Source organism: Pyrus communis, chromosome 6 (genome assembly GCF_041283825.1).
Source record: "Pyrus communis isolate YQ-2024b chromosome 6, ASM4128382v1, whole genome shotgun sequence".
In the NCBI taxonomy this organism is placed as follows: Eukaryota; Viridiplantae; Streptophyta; class Magnoliopsida; order Rosales; family Rosaceae; genus Pyrus; species Pyrus communis.
The window spans coordinates 278592-298796 of NC_142570.1; the positions used below are offsets into that span (position 1 = coordinate 278592).

General features: G+C 37.6%; 3 protein-coding genes across 4 annotated transcripts; all 3 read right to left on the reverse strand.

The window, feature by feature from the left end:
* Window positions 1–338: 338 nt before the first annotated feature.
* LOC137710961 (uncharacterized protein At4g15970) lies at window positions 339–4169 on the reverse strand. Of its 2 annotated transcripts, XM_068450134.2 has the most exons (6): window positions 4029–4169; window positions 3298–3789; window positions 2028–2393; window positions 1431–1912; window positions 621–699; window positions 339–431 (listed from the first exon to the last, which is right to left on the reverse strand). In XM_068450134.2, exons 2-5 carry the CDS (start codon window positions 3553–3555, stop codon window positions 666–668), a joined length of 1140 nt encoding a protein of 379 aa, XP_068306235.1. In that variant the 5' UTR covers window positions 3556–3789; window positions 4029–4169; the 3' UTR covers window positions 339–431; window positions 621–665. The 2 variants fall into 2 exon arrangements, with proteins under 2 accessions (XP_068306235.1, XP_068306234.1); XM_068450133.2 differs by lacking the exon at window positions 4029–4169 and having other exon boundaries at window positions 3298–3987.
* Window positions 4170–7669: 3500 nt separating this feature from the next.
* On the reverse strand, window positions 7670–12030 carry LOC137711186 (sucrose synthase 6). Its single transcript, XM_068450395.2, has 13 exons — window positions 11669–12030; window positions 11251–11538; window positions 10957–11158; window positions 10724–10842; window positions 10319–10631; window positions 10032–10205; window positions 9778–9894; window positions 9511–9677; window positions 9194–9418; window positions 8534–9100; window positions 8228–8366; window positions 8007–8152; window positions 7670–7917 (listed from the first exon to the last, which is right to left on the reverse strand). The coding sequence occupies exons 1-13, from the start codon at window positions 11770–11772 to the stop codon at window positions 7785–7787; spliced, it is 2694 nt and encodes an 897-aa protein (XP_068306496.1). The 5' UTR covers window positions 11773–12030; the 3' UTR covers window positions 7670–7784.
* Window positions 12031–12842: 812 nt separating this feature from the next.
* Window positions 12843–20132, reverse strand: LOC137709925 (protein argonaute 1). Its single transcript, XM_068448907.2, has 22 exons — window positions 19857–20132; window positions 18344–19065; window positions 18058–18266; window positions 17817–17966; window positions 17595–17728; window positions 17342–17451; window positions 16891–16997; window positions 16613–16751; window positions 16420–16536; window positions 16061–16168; window positions 15915–15986; window positions 15436–15558; window positions 15168–15333; window positions 14777–15036; window positions 14528–14670; window positions 14365–14427; window positions 14214–14277; window positions 13971–14106; window positions 13806–13879; window positions 13624–13718; window positions 13486–13517; window positions 12843–13401 (listed from the first exon to the last, which is right to left on the reverse strand). Exons 2-22 carry the CDS (start codon window positions 19055–19057, stop codon window positions 13181–13183), a joined length of 3237 nt encoding a protein of 1078 aa, XP_068305008.1. The 5' UTR covers window positions 19058–19065; window positions 19857–20132; the 3' UTR covers window positions 12843–13180.
* Between the last annotated feature and the right edge of the window lie 73 nt (window positions 20133–20205).

Genomic DNA, 20205 nt, shown 5'->3' on the forward strand with positions numbered 1-20205 from the left:
ATGAGTCAAATTTGGTTAAGAAACGATTGAGTTACAAAGCTTTGAAAATTGCCCAAACTTTTGGCCAAGAGCTCTGAGACGCTTAATGAAATTGTTAACGGAATGACCAAAATAATGGATGGTGGACAATCTCAGGGACTATTTCTATTGATTTTCAATCTCAAAGATCAAAGTAATGTGTTATGCAAATCTTAGAGACCGTTTTAGCTAAAAAGTTTCTTTTTCTTTTTTTTTTTTTTTGTAAAATTATTTTCTCTACATTTCATTGTTTCCTCTACCCACAAAATAAAAAAATAAAAAATAAATAAAAAAAGCTAAGAAAATGAAAGAGGAGTGCAAAGTGCAAACTGAGTCAGTTTTGTATTGAACAATTTTATATTAAGATGACATGATAATTGATCACCAAGCTGCCATTTCCATCGCCCCGCCACCTAAAATAACAACATAAAATACAAAACGTCAGATCCATGCTTCTTAAATCATTTTCCAATTTGGAAAAGTCATAAACAATGCAATATTGTACAAGTGTTTCACAGCTAATCTTGTATACATGTTAGATATGTATCGAGGCCAATTTAATTAAATACATATATATGTACACATATACATATACGACTTACCAATTGCAATGAATTTTGTGCAATTTCCTTTCCTTTCTCCTCCTGTCACGAGTGCTTTCCAAGGCGTTGGAAGGAAGTGCTTCAAGCCAATAACAAAGTCGAATAAAAAAGGTTCAATATTTTAAACGACAAATCGTATACTTCTAGAAGAAACAAACATAAAAAAAAGTCAAACCACGTAACTCTAGAAGAAAATGTTTAAGAATAGTAAAAATTTATTTCCCTCACTTTCATCATCGGCGGGACCCATCAGACGGCCGGGAACCCACATACGATACGACTGCACCAATGCGGAACAAGTTCTAGAAAATGTTTTGGATTAAAAAAGTCGACATATGATGACCAGTCGTATTTGCCCAAACAAAAGAAAGAGAGACAACTACACATACATTCAAAACTAATTTGAAGTTTCTATAGATGATTTTAGTTTGTAGTTTTAACTTGGTGAGGTAACAAACAAGACTGAAATTTTAAATTTTAGTTTGCTTTTTATCTTTTTGAACATTTGTCTTTCTTTAAAATCATTCAAAACTAGCGAAATTTCATAAAATTTATATTGTGTTTTTGTCTACATAGGTAAAGCTTCTCAAAAAATAACAATTTTAAATAAAGGGAAAGTGATTTTCACACTTTTTTCTAATTTCTTATACACCCTCTTTATTTATGGTTATCGGATTGAATAAATCAAACAAAACCAATAATCAGATTAAACAAGAATGTGTAAAAAACTAAAAAATAGTGAAAATCACCTACACAAATAAAATAAGAACAAATCACAACTCAATATGATCGATAATATATTATATATACCTGCAATTTTGTGGAACGGTCCATGAAAGTTGTGGCGTGGCAGTTGTATTAGGAGGTAAGGACATGTACCTTCTCCAAACTTGTAGCAAAATTTTAAGATCATTGACTTTGTTTTCGAGACCAACACAACAATTGGCATGCATTGTGCAAACTTGGTTAAAGTCCTTACTAGCCTGGCAGAACCCACCAAAGTATAGTGTATCCAAGAACCTCATTTTCAATCCAATTTGGGTGAGGAAGCGATCAAATTTGATCTTGTTGAGAACGTCTTGGTCATGCTTCTTTGGATACGCCTTTCTGGAGAAGTACCAATACTTATAAAATTTAATCGTGCGGTGGTTTGATTTTACATAGGTAAACCCTCCATTGGGAAAATTATTTACGCTGTAAGAATCACCGTTGAAGAAGTCACATGCAATTTGAAAATCTGCATTTGAGTAGAATTGTGGGAATGGATCTCTTAGCCACATTATATCAGTGTCCTGTGCATCCAATTTTAGAAAGAAAAAAAAAGTAAGTAAAAGTTGGATAAATATATAGGTAGATTAGTAGGTGAAAGACAATGGAAAATTAGGAATATTGGATTAAAGGAATTACCGTAAAGACAAAGTTGTAACCTATGTCGAGAATAGAAGACAAAAATCGGATTCGTCTCCACATCATGTCCAAGTACTCGGAAGACATAAAAGCAGCCTCGCTGGTGAAGTTGGCACCTTGAGTGTAGAGTTGGTAGCAATGAGGGTGTGACGCCAAGCAACGGGCGTATGCTTTTCCGTCCAAGCATATGACTACCAAATGCTTAAGCAACCATTTTGTGTTACTTCCAATCTCGAAACTCTCTAAAAAGAGATCGAATATTGAATTGGGTTCAGCCCATGCATCATTTAGGGTAGTTAGTATAATGGTTTTGTCCTTCATAGATGCATTTTTGAGAACCGTATCCAATGTATATTCTAGAGTGGTCTGTATCATCAAAGATCAAATCAAATTATTGGTCTATGTAATGGCATTGCATAACCCCAACCCCTACATCTGAGGGATTGTCCGATAAGTTTTTTCGTACAGCGCAACTCAAACACATATGAGATCAACGTGAGGTTAGATGAGATAAAATTATACAGGTTTTCATAACTATGTGAGAACGGTTGAGCATACCCGGTGGTACGGCAACTTGACCCAAGATTTTTCATTGGGCCCCGACCCGGACGGGAGCAAGTGTGCCAGTACACACGACAAGGACAGCCATTACATGTGTAAAAGCATTAACCCTTTTTGAGTCATGTAGCATCCACAATTACAGGATAAAAAAGAATAGTAGTATATACAAGGAGAGCTAGCTAATTATTAAATATGGGTAAAATCCGAATTAAATTGGTTGAGAAAACAAAAATTGGCATGGTTCGATGAGTAGAGAGAAAGGTAATGATCTTAAAACTTTGATTAACCATGTGAGCAAACAGAAACAAAAAGTCTACTATTTGGACAAGTATTGTTAGAATTCCAGAAGCGCAAATTGACTTCTTCTCTCTCTCTCTCTTCACCATTGAAGATTATGAAACATATATCGATAAACATAATTATCTGAGTGCCAAATCCTTTTATAATTGTGTATATATTGATTTCAGATTAGCTAGCATACAACAAAAATATATTGTTTTACTTAATTTGCTACAAGAGTCTACAAGTAATTACTACCGCTTTGATTTTTTATATCTGTAATCGAACGTTATCAGAAAAAACTAATAAATAAAACATGCAGCTGTTGGAATATGCCGGCATTAATTATGAACTAAAATAACAAGCCTTCGGATGAACGCAAAATAGAACATGAGAGAGAGAGAGAGAGAGAGAGAGAGAGAGTACTGGCCTGATGAGAAGACAAATCGTAGTCATAATAGGATCCGAGCAGAAATCCGGAGATGATAAAGCAACCCACAGTGGCTGCCACAAACAGCAACGTCACCCTTATAATCCTCTTCACCAACAACGCTCGGTTACTGCTGCCTGATGATCCTTTTCCACCGTTGGATGTTGGTGACGATGGTGATGATGATATTGGCAATTTCATCATATCATTCTCGCTAACATAATTTCCAGCTGCTTCATCTGCCGATAATTTGCTCATTCTTACTTCCCTCTCTCTCTCGCTCGCTTGCTTTTGGAGTCGGACTGTCGGATGGATATATTTCGGCAAACTCCGCCTCGAGTCTTAATTCCCTGATTGTTTTGCTAATACGAGGTGTCAACTTGTATTACATGCCTGCCTGCCTGCCTGGCTATTTGTTTCTTCCTCTGAGCCTTACTATCCTTCTGTTAATATGTACCTAATTTTTACTTAAGACCTCTAAAGCTCTAGAATCTACATATAAAAAAAGTAATAAAATTAATATTTTTTCATAAATAAATTGAAAATTGAAGGGATGACCACCATAGCTTGTACAAGTCTACCAGGTAAGGCAAGTACTAACTAGGGTTAGTCCATCTATATATACTGCACGCAGGCATCTGCATATATATAATAAATTAATAATGTCCACCCCTGGAACAATTTACATATAATTCTAGTTATTATCGAAATACATGTAATTATAATTTTACCAGTAAATCATTGCACATAGCGGACAGACAATGAGGCCAGCCGCCAGGCCAGCATGGAGTTTAAATCAGCCTCTTCTCTTCCAAAATTCAAGGAATTAATATATCATGTCATGTCAAAAGCCTAAATGTATTTTCTTTCACAAAATTAATCAATCAAAAGCCTTAAACAATTTCAAAAAGAACTTGTTATGTTAAACCTATTTGGGGGAATGGATTTAATTTTTGGTTACAAGTTGCCAAGTCAAACGATGCCCACACATGCAAGACGCAAAGATGTGTTGTTTTGGTGATGGCCACTAGTCATTGGTCTAACATGAACCACAAGAGAGATAATGTTGGGAATTACATCAATAATAGAGAGAAGACTTTTCAAAATTTGGAGTTTTCTTAATTTTGTGCCTAATTCTTCACTTCAATTCAGCTGCAAGCCTGCAACCCATATTTCAACGCTATGTTCATTAATTTTCTGCCTCATTTTGAAATTTGTTAATTTTGTGCCCAATTTTGTCATCTCTCCATAATGCATAGTATAGAATATTTAACACACTAAAACACTTAATTAGTATATTTTATTTTTTTTTATTACAATCGATATTACTGGTTTAAACTATACTAAGGCAATTCGTCACTTAATGTTTTACTTGTTAATTTTATGTTTGCAGTTTTTAGGAAATATTTAGGGACAATGATTGTCTGTCCTCCCACTTGCGGTGCCCTTCCGTGCCCTCCTATATTTTGTGTGGTCACGGTTAAGCCACGTCAACATTTTATATTGTTTTTTTTATAAAGATAATAAGATAAAAATGAATAGTAATATAAAATGTTGACGTGGCTTAACCGTGACCATACAAACAGAAGGGCACAGGAGGGCACCAGAAGTGGGAGGGCAGACAATCCTTGTCCAATATTTAGAGTTTGTCGTATAGCTCATTTCTGTCTTTGAGGTTAGCCTATGAACATGCATCTTCATCAAGAAAACCAAGTTTATATCTTATTTTTCTATTTTGGATGTTTTTCGATGACGATGAATGTATAATTATAATAATATTCTCTCAATTATATATAAAGATTCCTCAAAATATTCCACTCACCCATCCACGAGCTTACGAAGAAAGCGTCCTCGTCGTATTTCCTCGTTGTCTTAGACCTCTTGGCTTTGATTTCTACGTCGATTTTTTAATTTTATTTTGGGGTTAATTTCCAACATTGATTACGAAAGGAAAGGTACCATTCATTGTGAATCACATAAATCAAGTATAACTTCCCTAAATAATTATTGTTCAATTTTATAAATTATAAATTTGCCTCTTCAAGATTTATTCTTAGGCCAAAGTCCAAACCCTGTTGATTGATTGATCATTGACAGAATAAAAACTTCAAAATTCGTTTCGTAATTTATTTACCAAAGAAAACTGCTAAGAACATCATGTTTTTAGACCATATTTTGCAGACTATGTGATGTGACGGTTGATGATTAATTTTTTTTTAATAATTTAATGAATTGGATTAAATGTACAAAGTCAACCATCAACTATCACATTATGTAATTTATAAAATATAATTCAAGTAAATAGTTTTTCTAGTATCATCCTTTGCCAAATTAGTCTAACACCTTTTTATTTTTTCACATACTAATCTATAAATTAGAATTGGAGTCCTGGAGATTTTTTTTTGGGGGGGGGGGGGGAGAGAGCAGGGGTGGTTTGTATTAAGTCTTTTTATTTTTTACAACTGATGATATTATACATTAAAGGAGAGAGATTCAATTTCGGATTCAGATGGGAGAGTATATTACTCTAGTCAATTTGGTTATGCATAGGTCTGCAAATTTGTGTTACTTACGTAAAAAAAGTTACTAACAAGGATGATTAACTTTTTAAAACATTTAAAACAAACACCTAACGATTTGAGATTTATGCACTTGTTAAGTCACTAGCATTAAGTGTTGGTGACTTGGTGATATGATTTCATCGTATTTGTTAAAATTATCTTAATATTTGCCTTCATCACTTACAATGGTAACCTAACATATGTCTATTTTTTAAAACGTTAAATAATTACTAAAAATATTTTAAAATGTTAAGACTAATATCATCCTAAAATTAAGTAGTTATTCATACTTAAGTTAAATAATTAAATGTTTGGACTTTTTATGTCCACTTGACCTAGTTTTTATGTTTTATATTTTATCTCTGGTAACATTTTCTTATATTAATAAAGCTTGTGTTTGACCCAAAAAAATCAAGAGGTAGTGGCAATGCTAATGCATGTGGTATAGAGTGGCACGTGCACTGGCATGGTCATCGTTTACCTCTTGATTATTGACAGATAAGGATTTTCTTTAAATTCTCTTTGTAGGGATCTGAAGATCAATTAATCATCGTATATTGTATTGTTAGTTTTCGTTAGGTATTATTTATATTCAATTTTAAATTAAATTTTAAAATAATTTCTAACCGCATTATATACGATGAACGAACACAACATATTCCTACAAAAAAGATCCGGAAAATATCCTATTCTATTATCAACCGATCTTTCTTAATCACGTCCAAAGAGTAAATTGCCACGTTAAAAAACAAAGTGGTCCACCGTGGTCGAGGGTGGCAGTGCCTGGTGCCTGCCACTGCCAGCACAGCAGGACCCACTACTCATTTCTTTCTTGGAATTCTTTTTTCACAAATTTAAATTAAATTTTTGAATTTTGGTGTGTAAGTGTAAATTGGAAAAGTAAAGAAGATTGAGTGGGGGATGATTCGGTTTAGTTTCTAGTTTTAACGTCCAAAGTATTATTATTTGTGCTGGACCACTTCGCAAAGTTGATGAGGAGGAGGAGGCCCTTAAACTCTCTATCAACTCAAGTTGATGAGGGGGGCCTTATCAAAATCGCTATCAAATCAATTACTGTAATATATATATATGGAAAAAAAAATTACTGTAATATATATATATATATATATAATATGTAAATATAATAGGATTTTATTTTAGTAAGTTTGATTTTAACTTAGCCAATTTAGCCACTATGGTTGACAATGTTTGCATCTTAGTCACTTTCGTTAACTTTCTATTAAAAAAATAATACAATATTAATCCACCAATAACAATTGCTTATAAATTTTAAAATGCATTTGAACTATAAAACGAGTAATGTTAGGAGTATCATTTACTTAAATCATATTTTATAAATTGAATGATATGATGACTGATGATTGAATTATTATTAAATTATTAACAAACATATTTGTTTTTTTTCAGTGACATGTCACATTTGCAAATTTAATCTAAAAATTAATCCACCTAAACGCTGAAAACGCCAGGCCACCTTCCCCTCCCTTCCCCAGTCGCTCATCCCACCTCTCACAGCCACCAAATCCCCAGCCCCAGTCACTGCAACTGCAGTTGCTGTAGTGCACTGAATTTTGTGATTGTCACAGATCCTCTTCTTCCTTGCCTACAACCCCCCATACACGAAAGCAGACATTTATATTATTGTTGGAAACTTATATTTGTTCAAATTATATAAATTGGTTTAAATTGCGTTGGTAGAAACTTGAAACTGCAGTTGCACCAATTCAACGGCAGAGGGTGATACGGTGCGGTTTCCTTTCAAAAAAAAAAGGAAAAAAGAACACAAAATATTGAGTATTGCAACTGATCTTTGTTATTTTATTGGAAGTTGGAGAGAATATAGAATTTACATGATCATTGTGAGTTGATCTCGCTTTAAATTTAATTTATTTATACACTTAACACTTAATTGTACATATTCCTAATCTTGTAATAAAGTATGATGAGAAGACCAAGGATGACGCAGCAGCAATTCCATAGGCATCGTGCTCTGCTGTGGCTTCGAGGTTGGCTAAGCTCCCCACCTTCATCCCTCTCCCTGCCAAATGAATTAATCCAACTAATTAGCATTAAAAAAATTCAGAATTTAATTAAGCAAGTTCCCTATGTTAGGTACTAATTATATACCATGGTGTCAGCTGAGGGATTGCTAAGGTTGGTGCTGCTTCTGGCTGCGGAGGTTTGGATGCCGACGTGCGTTGGTCGACAGCTGCAGTTACGGCCTTTGGCGCCGGTTGTTCGTATCCATCACTTGGAACAGCTACATTCTTTGCCTGCATTAACATACAACGTGTATTTTACGGCCTGTTTAAGAGTGATTATGGCAGGGTCAGAATCACGAGACGTACCAATTTCCTAAAGAGGAGATTGTAAAACATATGAATGTAGGTTTCCTTGGCTAACTTTTGCGCATCTCTCAACTGCCTCCAAAATCCATAAGTTGATCCCATGTTCAACACTTTGTTTGCATATATCTTCCATGTATAGCTGCAACAAAACCAAAAATCAATAAGATCATGCACAATAGCAAACCCTTTTGCTACAAGTGCGTTTAAGTGTTCTTCAGGTTTAAAACGTAGTTAGAAACGCTTTTCCGTTATTGTAAAACACTTTAGTTATTCCAAAAACTGTCTCAAATAGGCCTGCGGTCATACCATTCGTTTATACGCTGCAGACCGGCAGCTGACATCTTCTTCCAGTATTCGCCATCCGTCTTGCATTTCTCAAAGAAGTCAGCAATCTTGTTGCTGGATTCATCACCATTGTTGGGATCAATATGGAAACCTGAGACGCCATCCACAATGATTTCTGCAGGGCCTCCTTGGTTGGTTGCAAATGTAGGCAACCCACAGTTCATGGCCTCAATGACTGTGAGACCGAACGCTTCGTACAGCGCAGGCTGCACAAAAGCTCCCTTAGTGTCTGCAATGCACCGGTACAGCTCCCCATTTCGGTATCTGTCAGTCTGAGCCGCTATCCATCTGAACTGACCGCTAAGTTGATATTCTTGCACCAAGGCATGCAATTTCTTGATTTCAGCAATTTCTTCTCTGTCTTTGGATTTAGATGGATCGAAGAATCCCCCAACGATTACAAGATTGACCAAATTCCTCAGCCTCTTGTTCTTTCCAAACCACTCAACGAGTCCTGTGAGGTTCTTCACTGTGTCCAGCCTTGCCATTGAGAATATGATCGGTTTCTTCTGGTCCGCCAAAAATCCTCTGTTCCAAGCATGTTTTATTTTTCAAGAGTTTTTATTTAGAAATTGCCACAACAAATGTGCAAGAATTGACAGATGTGTAAGAATTAATTACATGTGCTCATCGTTTTCCTCTTTCGTGTAGAGTAGTTCTTCGATGACAGGTTGAAACTGGGTAAATCGTTTTTGTTTCTCGGAGTAGGGAAAGTAGACGGATTGGTCAGCACCAGGGGCAGCAATGTTGAACTTTGGATCAAACACATCAACGCCTGACACGACTCGATAAAGTCCTGGCATTGTAAATGCTGTGTGGCTTTCGTACTGTCCAGGTCGGTCCTTGCTGCAACATGAAAAGAACACATTGATCGATTAAGGAGATGATCGTGTCAACCTTGTATAGTAATTATGGTTTTGGCATAAAAGACTACTAACCCTCCGGCAATTTCTTGAAATGTGCTTGTTATGACAAAATCAGCACAATTCATAGAGATTATGTCAGCTGTGAACTGACAAGAGAAGTGGTATTTTGGATCAAATTCCTTCCATTTGGCGTCAGAATCTTCGTACTTGGTCTTTTCTAGCGCATGCGCAATCGTTCCCTGCAGAGGGTCAATTACTTGGAACAGGTTAATTAAGTTGAGATCAAGTTTTTAACCAACAATTATATATCGAAGGAGGTGGTTACGTGTAGACTTAGACCTGAGTGATTCCAAGTTTAGAAGCAATCAGAGAGGCCACCAGGTTTCCATCACTGTAGTTCCCAATTATGAGATCCGGTTTGCATTCCATGTGTCGTAAGATCTTTGCAGTTGCATCCTAATAAACAACGATGAGAACAGAATAAATATGTAAATCGTACTTTTTCTTTCCAAACACTCATGTCTAGTACTGGAGAAATGAGATCGGTAGAATAAATTGGTCATATATATGACACCTAGAGTGAGAAGATGAACCTGTGCAAATGTCTCGAGATAAGGGTAGATATCGAAACGAGAAACCCATTGGCGGAGAACGCCTTTGTCTGTCCTGAATGGAACCCTAAGGATGTGGGAGTGCTTAGTGTCGATGATAGCTTCCAACTCCTGGTTGCATTTTGTTCCTCGAGCGTCTGGTATAAGTCGTGTCACCTGTGTACATGACAGGTACGTACATACATTGTAGGTACAAAGTACAAATTAGAAATGCAATATGTACATATTATTCAGTATTCTTTTGTTTATGCATAGTCAGTCCAGCTCACCACAAGAATCTGAGGTTTCACAGCAAGGCCTTGTTGTTTTATTCTGAGGAGCAACTCTTCCTCCAAGGCTCTCACTTGATCAAGAATATAAACCACCTGGCCACCCGTGTCGGGCAATCCAAGGACATTCGACTGGCCAAAGTAGCCGTGAGGAGAGAAGATAACAATGTTGAATGTGTTAGGAAGTCTGCTAAACAACGACCCCAACTTCACCGAGTCTGGCGCTTGGAGTACTTCTGACAGCAGCCTCATTGTCTCCCCAACTCTTTCTGCTGTATCTCCCCATCCTTTCTCAAAACCCAACACTTTAAACCTGATCAAGATTAAATACATTTGCCACAATCAAGATCTATATATATATATATAACACATACATTCTTTAGTTAAAGGTGCATGAGAGATAACCTTTGCTCAAAATTCGGGAATGGTGTGGTTTTTGGAAGTGTGGAGACGAGTACTTCTGCTCGGATCAATGCGGTTTGAAGTTTTTCAACGGTATCCAGACTTTCATTGATCATAAGATTCTGCATATATATATATACATTGTACTTTAATTAGAACAAATTAATAGAGAGGCCGCAAAAGATCAAGTAATTAATCAGTTAATCTCAAACAAAAGTAACATATATGATTTCTACCTCTCCGTGATAATTAAGTGGTAATAAGTAGTCAAGGAGTGGTTTAGCATAATCGGAGCAGCTGGCATGAGTACTGAGCCTTGACGAGATTAACTTTAAGACGAAGTTGAGTCCATTTCCGATCGAAGAAGGAAGCGTCATTCGAGGAGTAGAGAAATCGATGGTTCCAAAGTCTATTTCCAAAGCATTTTCATCGTTCGCCCTGTTGCATGCATGCATCGCTCAAATTTGACAGCAGTTATGCATATATATTATATATACACGTAGCTACATACGCATGCGTATAACACGTACCAGCTTTCGTCAAAGATCATTTCTTTGAACTTCAAGTATTGGGTAGCAGAAATGCCATCCACTGCTAGATCGTCTGCATTCACCTTAACAAATTCTGAGAAACCGGGATTCGGTCTCACCGCAAAAGCGACATACGGTGGAACAACAGCTGCCTCCTGAGTGCAACTGAGGATGTAACCAAGTAAACCCTCCAAGACCTTGCTTCTTTCATGCCTGTCTTCTATCGATTTTTCCAGCTCCTCCATTATATGCTGGGGCTTTATTAGCCTTTTCCCGGTTCCAACAAAACTTTTTGCACGCATGTTTGAATTTTTTAATTAATAATTAATTAAACAAGAACATCAATATTCGAATTTCACAAACATTTTATAACGAACAAATAAATAAATATTGTATGAAAAATAAAAAATCAAAGAACCTGGCAAAACATTTCTTCATATGAAAGTGGCTCTCCCTGAGTGCGTCTGGCATGGTTTCTGCAATATTTTCAGATCGCTTCACAGCTGAGGAGGTGGAAGCCATTTCAGTCAACGAATTAGCACAATTGATCACAAGCGATCTTCGAAGTTGGTTTAGTTTTATGAACGTTGGTTCCGTTTATTGGTGAATTTATAGGGAACTTTAAAATGCAGGAAGAGAAGAGTGGTTAGGTTACATATGGCTGAAATTGCCATGGGCGGAGAAAGAACAACCTTTATTCTTTAGTACCTTTACGTGGGAAAGGAAAGATGAAAGCAAGAAAGGAATTATAAAATGGGTTGAAGCAAATCAACCAGATTTGGTGTTCGTTGTGGTATATTTGTTTTAAAAGTGGAGGGAAAGAATCTCAAGCAATTCGTACTTGGTCTTCGTAAACGTGCATTTTTATCCTTTACTTGTTCCGATCTCAAGTTTACGACGTGTTTTTTTTTCAAGTTGTCCACACGTTTTTCACCACCACAATCATGACACACTGTCACTAAGTGTTACCAATACATTCATTCATATTACGTGAATTTTTCATTAATGCTATATCGAAGTTTATGATATATCAACCTTATTATCCATATAAAATAATAAATAAACTAGTAACACCACCAATACACACTCTTACTAACGTAATAAAACAAAGGAAAACTAATTTGTACTTCAAATTGACCAAGGAAAACAAAAAAAATTATGCGAGAGAAGCCTCATTTGGTAGAGAATATTGGAATAGAATGAATAAAGTATTTCTAAGAAGCTTGAAGGAAGAAATGAAAAACTCGTCAGGTAATGGATTTCTCACGAATCTAACTTATCCATTCCAAGTCTCACGAAAATAGTAGACTTAGAAAGATACTTTTCGTAAATGTCTAATCCCATAAACCCTTGGAAATAAAAAACCATATCATTCTTCTTTTATGTTAATTCTTTAAGATAAATTAAAACAAAGAAAAACTAATGAAAAGAATATGAAAACTTTAAGTTTTAACGAAAAAGAATAAAATGAATAGTACTGAGATTGACTTTTTAACGTACAAATATGATTTTTCGTTAAAGTAAACATGACCGAAGGCTTTTTGTTAAACCTCTCTTAAAACAAAGAGCAAGAATGCATTCCAACAAGAGAATTAAAGCTGAAAGTCGTACAAGACGACACTGAATAAATTAAACGAAAGCATCAACTAGTCATGGTTGTCCGAATTCCATCTAAACGACAGCATAAGATTACTAACTTCCCAAAACACCCGACTGGCGCAGTGCAGTAGCAACCGCGTACCAGTCAGTTGCAACGGCAAATTCCAAATACTTAACGACAGACATCTAAAACACAGGTGCAGCAAAGGCTATAAACACCCTTGGCACTTGGCAGACTCCAAAACGACGACATTACAATGCATAATCTTCCTACATTGTTAAGGCGACATCTCTTCGCAACCTCTACTAAACGACTCCCCTCTCTCTCTCTCTAACAGTAGAACATAACCCTTTTGACATTCTCCTTGAGGGCAGGCAAGGGCCTCACTGCAGCATTTGCACCTGGTGCTCTTGTGCTCCGCGGACCCATACCGCCACCCATGGCCCCACGTCCAGGAGCAGCACTGGTCATTGATCCGCTGTCTGATGTCTCTGGTTCCATGTAAAACCGAGCTCGGAATGCAGCAAGATGGGCATAGTACGCCGGAGGAACTGCAATTTTAAAGCTAAAATCAGAACACTGCCTATTTTAAGTACAAACAAGAAAATAATGAGAAAGCATCAGAGATAGTCTACCAATGGAAACAGAACGAGTGCATCTTGCATACCTGCAAGAGTTCAAAAGATCAACCATTCAGCACTGGAGTTCAAGGATTCAAAAATATAAATAAATAAAAATTTCAATGACTAAAACTGCTAAATCAGCCAACTTACGTATAGCAAAGATTGTTTGTGAGTGACTGCAGTTCATCAGCTGTAAACTTGTTTTCATCCCACAGCACATGGTAATGAGCCGGACGGCTTGTACCCTGTCAAAACATGGTGTATACAGATTTATAAACATGCTGCTTCACAAACACACACACCCCACTGATAACCCAAGGAAAAATCATTGCCTGAATTCCAGCATGGCTGCAGAGGTAGAAGTCAAACTCTGTTGGATGACAGATTTTGGAGTCCACAACCGTACCTGCAGAAACAATTGGGTAAAACTTCCGTATAACAAGCATGAAAACTGAACTACATCATCCAAACATTTCATATTCGGTAAAATTAATTACCAGGTAAGATATTTCCACTCCTGTCAACTGCATTACGGTCATTGTGATTGTTGGCAAACAACCTGGTGTGGTGCCGTTTTTGAACCACAACAAAAGTCACAGGTGGCTGATAGTTTGGCTCCAAGGAAGCACAAGCCTGAAGAAGAAAACAATGACAAGAAGCAAAAAGAGGTTAATAATATTACTAACAAAGAACAAAATGCACAACTATACTAAAGAATAATCCCAAAAATGCAAGTTCACCTTACGAATCGCATCAAGCTCGTATAGTAGAACTTGGTAGAACTGCCCTTCACTGACACCGTCCCTGAAAACACAAACGTGTATATACACACACCATTAGAAATAGGAGAAGTACGTAGGACACAAACAATGGCAAAGGAGCATTAAATGCCTGTAAAATATGATGCGCTGTGGCTTCTGTCCTGTTGCTCTACGGAATGAAATCAGCAGTTCCCTACATTAACATACAAATTTAACTCAGTTCTGCAATTAACAATCCCCAGTAAGTAGAGAATTAATATAATTGAGAGAGATAGAGAGAGGGAGGGAGATACTTTATCATTCCACCAGTTACAGTACCCCTCTGAGGATCCTGCCATGTTTTGAACAGGTCCTGGATGAGCTCCTGGCGATGAGCTTGAGCACAGACCAAGCCAGCATACTTGGTAATTTCTGGCCAGTCTTGTGAGGCCACAACCTGTGTCATAAACGACATGCGAACAATTAAACTGTGACTCTCCACGTGAATTCAAGACAAATACGAAAGCACTAGCCAAAACCCATAGATATCATCGACAACATACAGCCGCAATTGATGGGCTTGAATCCTCCCCTGGATGAGGATGGGTAACATCAGCACCAAAAATTATAGTAGGACGGTCACTGACTAAAGGAATACGTCTTGACAGTGCATCAATAAGTACTGTGTTCCTTCCGCCAACCTTCACATTTATCTTCAAAGCAACATTTGCCAAGTATTGTTTACTCATTCTGAAAACGTGTTTCGTCAAACAGCACTGGGATACCAGGCCAAGATCCGTCTCGCAAATTCGTTTCAAGTCACCTGGATGGATATCAGACTATCAGTACATACAAGAATCTAGAACTTCAGGACAACACAAAATTGGGACGATATTATAGAGAGAAATAAAAAGCAGAAAGAGATAATAGAGCCAAATGATTTCAAACGCATACCGTAAAGATTGCCATTATTATCTGGTAAAATAACGACAAGCAGGTCAAGCTCCTTGCTCTGGGGCCGGAGTTTGGTCATTGCATCATGGTACCTAGTTTTTAAGGCCTTCTCTGCCTGATCAGGTCGAGCTCCAAGTGGTGGAAGTACGGGTTCTGGATTGAACGCCTATTAAAAAAAAAACTTCAGCATCAGAGAAATCCAAATATAGAAAACTAACAATACAATTAAAGCCAGTGGAAACTGTAATAATAAAGAAAATTTCCATACCATGCCAGAAATGTAACACATTTGAGCAAGTTCATTACAGAAGGACCGGGCCACACTGTCTTGAACATTTCTTGAAAAATTAATGCAAATCCAATTGTTTACTTTTCCTCCATTGACCATTTTCTGCAAAATATCATAGTAATCCAAATGGGCTGTAATAATTCAGCAAGACATGGGACATTCATTTGTCTACAGATATAACCATATGTCCAACTAAGTATTTATTAACCACATAAACATGAGAACTACTACATGAATAATCACATAGTAAAGTGGGTAAACAGGTTAAAAACAGTCAATCATACAAATATCCAGATATATAATTTCACTTGTGTGACTGAAGACAATAAAAAAAGGCATTAAAGAAACATTAATGCATAAATAATAGGACTTTCTTTGGGTCGAAAGGTAGATCACATTGACCACACACTTAAGTAAAAGTAAATAAATAAGGGTTTAGAGGGGTGCCAGAATATTACCTTATTCATCATGTTCCACTGACCAACTTGGGGCAGGCAATCCTTTTCCCGTCCAGTATCATGATATTTCAGCTACGCAAAATAAAAATCAATACAGATATACTATCAAACTACGTTTTGGGACTGAATGCAATTACATATCTTACCCAGGGTGCAGGAAGAATACGAGCTTCAACCTGAGCCAGATTCTCACTAATTTTGATTCCAAACTCCTTGGCGTAAGGATCTTCATGGTAAGCATTATGACGAACTGTCTGTAACATGTACCAAAATATTAAACTGGGAATTAACATATCACCATCAATCGTATTTCTGGATAAAAGATGCCTTCTACCATAAAACTTCAAATGATGTGAGCATTTAAATTATGACACAGAAGATAAGTTAAGGACAGCAAGATGACAATATTATCAAATAACAAAGCAAGCAGTAACCAAAGGGCTCATGGCATCAACTGCAACAAAAAATATATCTTGATAAATAGAATAATCAAAAGATAACACACCCGAATAATATCTTGCTCCCTGTCATGAGGGCGCTGACAGGTGACCTTAAGCAAAGCAGTTATCTGTCTCTCGTTCAATCTCTTGGAATACCTTTGACCTTCGACAATTTTACAAACCTGAATCCAGTTACTGCTCATTAGCAGCCATATCCCCATTAGTATTTACAAGCTAGAAATTATAGAAACAACTCACCTCCATGGGCAAATAATTCGGTCGCTGCTGATTTCCAACTTGAAGGCAAGGCCATTGTGTATGTTGAATGACAAACCGGTAAGTTTCATAGAAGTACTCAACGACAGATTTCATAGTTCCTCTTTCATCAACAGGGAAACTGAATGGACAAAATACAATATCAGGGAAACAAGTTTCACACACCTCAATGTGCTCCTAATACAAATACGAAGTTAAGAAATATACAAGCATAGGAAAGCATAAGAAATATACAAATATAAAAGTCAAGAAGTACTCACGTCAGTTCCCTTGTTGCCTGTGACGTTAAACCAGAAATACGGTACTTTCTGCGCATATTTCCTCGGTGTGTGACCTCAACCTTGACTCCACGAAGAGCCTTTTTTATCTGTTCACAATTAAAAGGTTACTATGATATCTAATATAAAAATGATGGCAAATATAGCTGTACATCAATTGTGATACACACTCCATCTACAGCATCAGATCTATAAAACATATAGTTTTCAGTGAATATATAAGAATGAAAGGTTACCTCAAAAATAACTACATAAACATTAACCCCAGTGAATGAGTTTTTACACATGTAAGTTAATTTTCACAAACAGAAATACACAAGGAAACACGAAACAGATTAACAGTACCAACACCCCAATAACTGTCACACTTTCAAACAAACACTCAAGAGAAATAATTAAATCACCAAAACGGAAACAATGAGGGAAACCTAACCTTTACACGATCAGAATCAGAGAGTGGCCTATGTGTAACATCCCGATTCAGTAGCTGTGTTACGAACTCAATAACTGGCAACGGCTCAATAAAAGCAGTAGAGGACATATCTAGACAGCATGTAAACAAAACACCAATCAGCGGAATAACTATGCAGTGTAACACATCACCATTACTACAATCAAATTGATGAAAGTAGATAATCTATTATTCACAGAAATGATGCATGTTGGGATAGTACAAAATTAAGTACCAATATTCAGAGACAGCCCCATCTGAGTCGGACGAATACTCTGATAAAACCCACGCCAACTTTCCAAACCCTCACCAAGTGACTGTCTTCTACCCAAACCAGGGGCATAAAATGAACGGCCAACGGGACAGTACCTACAACCAAAGAGGAAAAAATTAGCTATCAAACATATAAAACAAGAATGTGTCATCATGTCATCAACACGCAGAAAAAATTGTTTACCTAGAAGTAGGCAATTCGCGAAGAACAATGTCCAAAACCTGAAGCGCCTCTTGAGGTGCATCAGCTTGCCTCCCTTGCAAAAAGAGACCTAAATGGTGTAGGTCAGCACGTGCTGCAAATTTTATGACAACCCTAAATTCCCTCTCTCTCCTGCCATCAAGAAGAAGCCATGATCAAATACATACAAAATAAGAGTGCACAGAAAAAATGTAACTAAAAATAAAGAGCTGTGAGTACGCACCTTTGTCCACCTGGACCATCATCATCATCAATAAGAGTGATTTTAAACTCCTTTGAAAGGAAAGGAAGTGGGCCGGCAGTATACAGGCTCTTTCGTCCATCATAAGCTGGTAGACGTTTTCCAAGATGGGATTCCCTGTACAGTGTCACCAGCTGCTCCATCACAGCACGATTTACACCCCTTGATGTGACCTCCGGCGTAATGGTAACCTAATATATATAATGAAAAGACATATTATCAACCGAAGTACAATATCAAAAGACAGACAAATGGCCAGAGAACTTACGTCATACTGGTGGAGGTCTTTGTCAGGTAATTCTGCAAAGAAATGGTTTGCCTTGACTGTACACCTTCTGCCAGTGCTACCCTTACCAGGGCGAAGCGGGAACCTGACTGACTTACTTGAGGGTGCCACCGGTTGAATAGCCTGGCTAGGTGCACTCTCTTGCTGGACGGTAAGGACAGCAAGCTGCTCCGCCACTTCTGAAGGCTCAGGCGGCTGGGATGATGATGAACTTCCCACATATACAGGTGGAGAGGTGACCCCTTGATAAGGAACTTGATGAGTGACCCCTTGGTAAGGAACTGGGGTTGCTTGGTGCAGCTCGGGGAACTGAGGTCTGGTTGGGCCACCAGGAGAAGGTGGTCCTCCACGGCCAACACCACCACGACCACCTCCATAACCTCCACGACCTCCTTGCTGAGTCGGTCCTCCCCTGCCTCTGCCTTGATATTCCTGTGGCCCACCATACTGCTGTTGTTGGTATTCCTGGGGCCCACCATACTGCTGCTGTTGCGGCACTCCACGGCCAGCACGGCCCCCTCCATAGCCTCCACGACCTCCCTGGGGGGCCGGTCCACGGCCACCTTGGTAGTTTCCTCCACCCTGTTGTTGTGGCGGAGTCCCTTCAGGAGCATGCTGGGAACCACGACCCCCAGCAGGTTCATGAGACTCGGAGCTTTCCCCACTAGGGAGTTCAGTTCTCCTCTTCCTCACCATGATGATGTCTACACAGAGAATCAGTATTGCATCAAAAGAACCATTAGCAAAGAAATAAAAGGCTATAAACCCAAAAACAATGTATTAACGAATGTATAAAATGAAAGTAAATGCATAATGTACACCAACAAACCAAAGAATCCACTCATGGGTTAGGGTTTTCCAGAATACAAACATATCCAAGGGTTTTCAAAAGGCTGAGAGCACGATACCCAGAGCCACAACATATAAAAGTGCCCCAAAGCAAACACTAAAATAACAGAAAACACCTTCAATCAGAAGGTGGGAAGGTTACCCAGAATTTTCCGGTGCGATAAGTTCGAAAATCCTATGTGTTCCTGGAATTTGGTAAAATGCACCAGGAATGTCATGTAAAATTCAGTTTCTTAAAAAAGTAGGAGAAAACTAATAAAAGCAGAAGATAAAATGGCTATCATCAATTGCTCTAGCACCAACGTAAAAAACCCAGAATAAATAAATCACTATACCAACTATAAACCCTAAAAGATCACCTTCTTAGAATCCTAAACAACCACACATGCTTCCCAGCATTGCAAAAAACGCACGAGATCTAACGATCTACCGAAACAAAATGCAACGAAAAAACCAAGCGACGATAAAGCCTTTCAGAAAAGCTTTAAAAATATAAATTAAAAACGAAAATAAATCTTCGTGAAAGAAACTGAAGCCTAACACCAATTTTAGGGCAAAATATGCAGATCCATACCACAAATTAGCAAATAACAACGGGAACAAATGGCAGTACGAAACCCTAAAACGAGTCGTTTCGAGTGGTTACCGTGAAATCAGAGTCCGATGACCGTCGTACAACGCCGCAGCAGCGGTAGCTTCAGAAGGCGAGAACGATGAAAAATGGAAATCGAAAAGGGGCTTGCCTGCCTACGCAGTACTCACTCACTCTGTCTGTGGCTCTGGGTTGAATATAGTAAATAAATTTATAAATAAATAAAAAAGCCCCAACCCAACAACGTGCACCAGCGGTTTGTATTTCGAAATGACCACTCCATCCTTCTTCCCTACGCCTACTTCATCCAATAAAACATTTCTTTTTTACACTGCACAAAGCTAGGATTTCTTTTTAAAACTAACAAAATCAGAGTTGTTATTGTCGTTTCAAAATAATCATT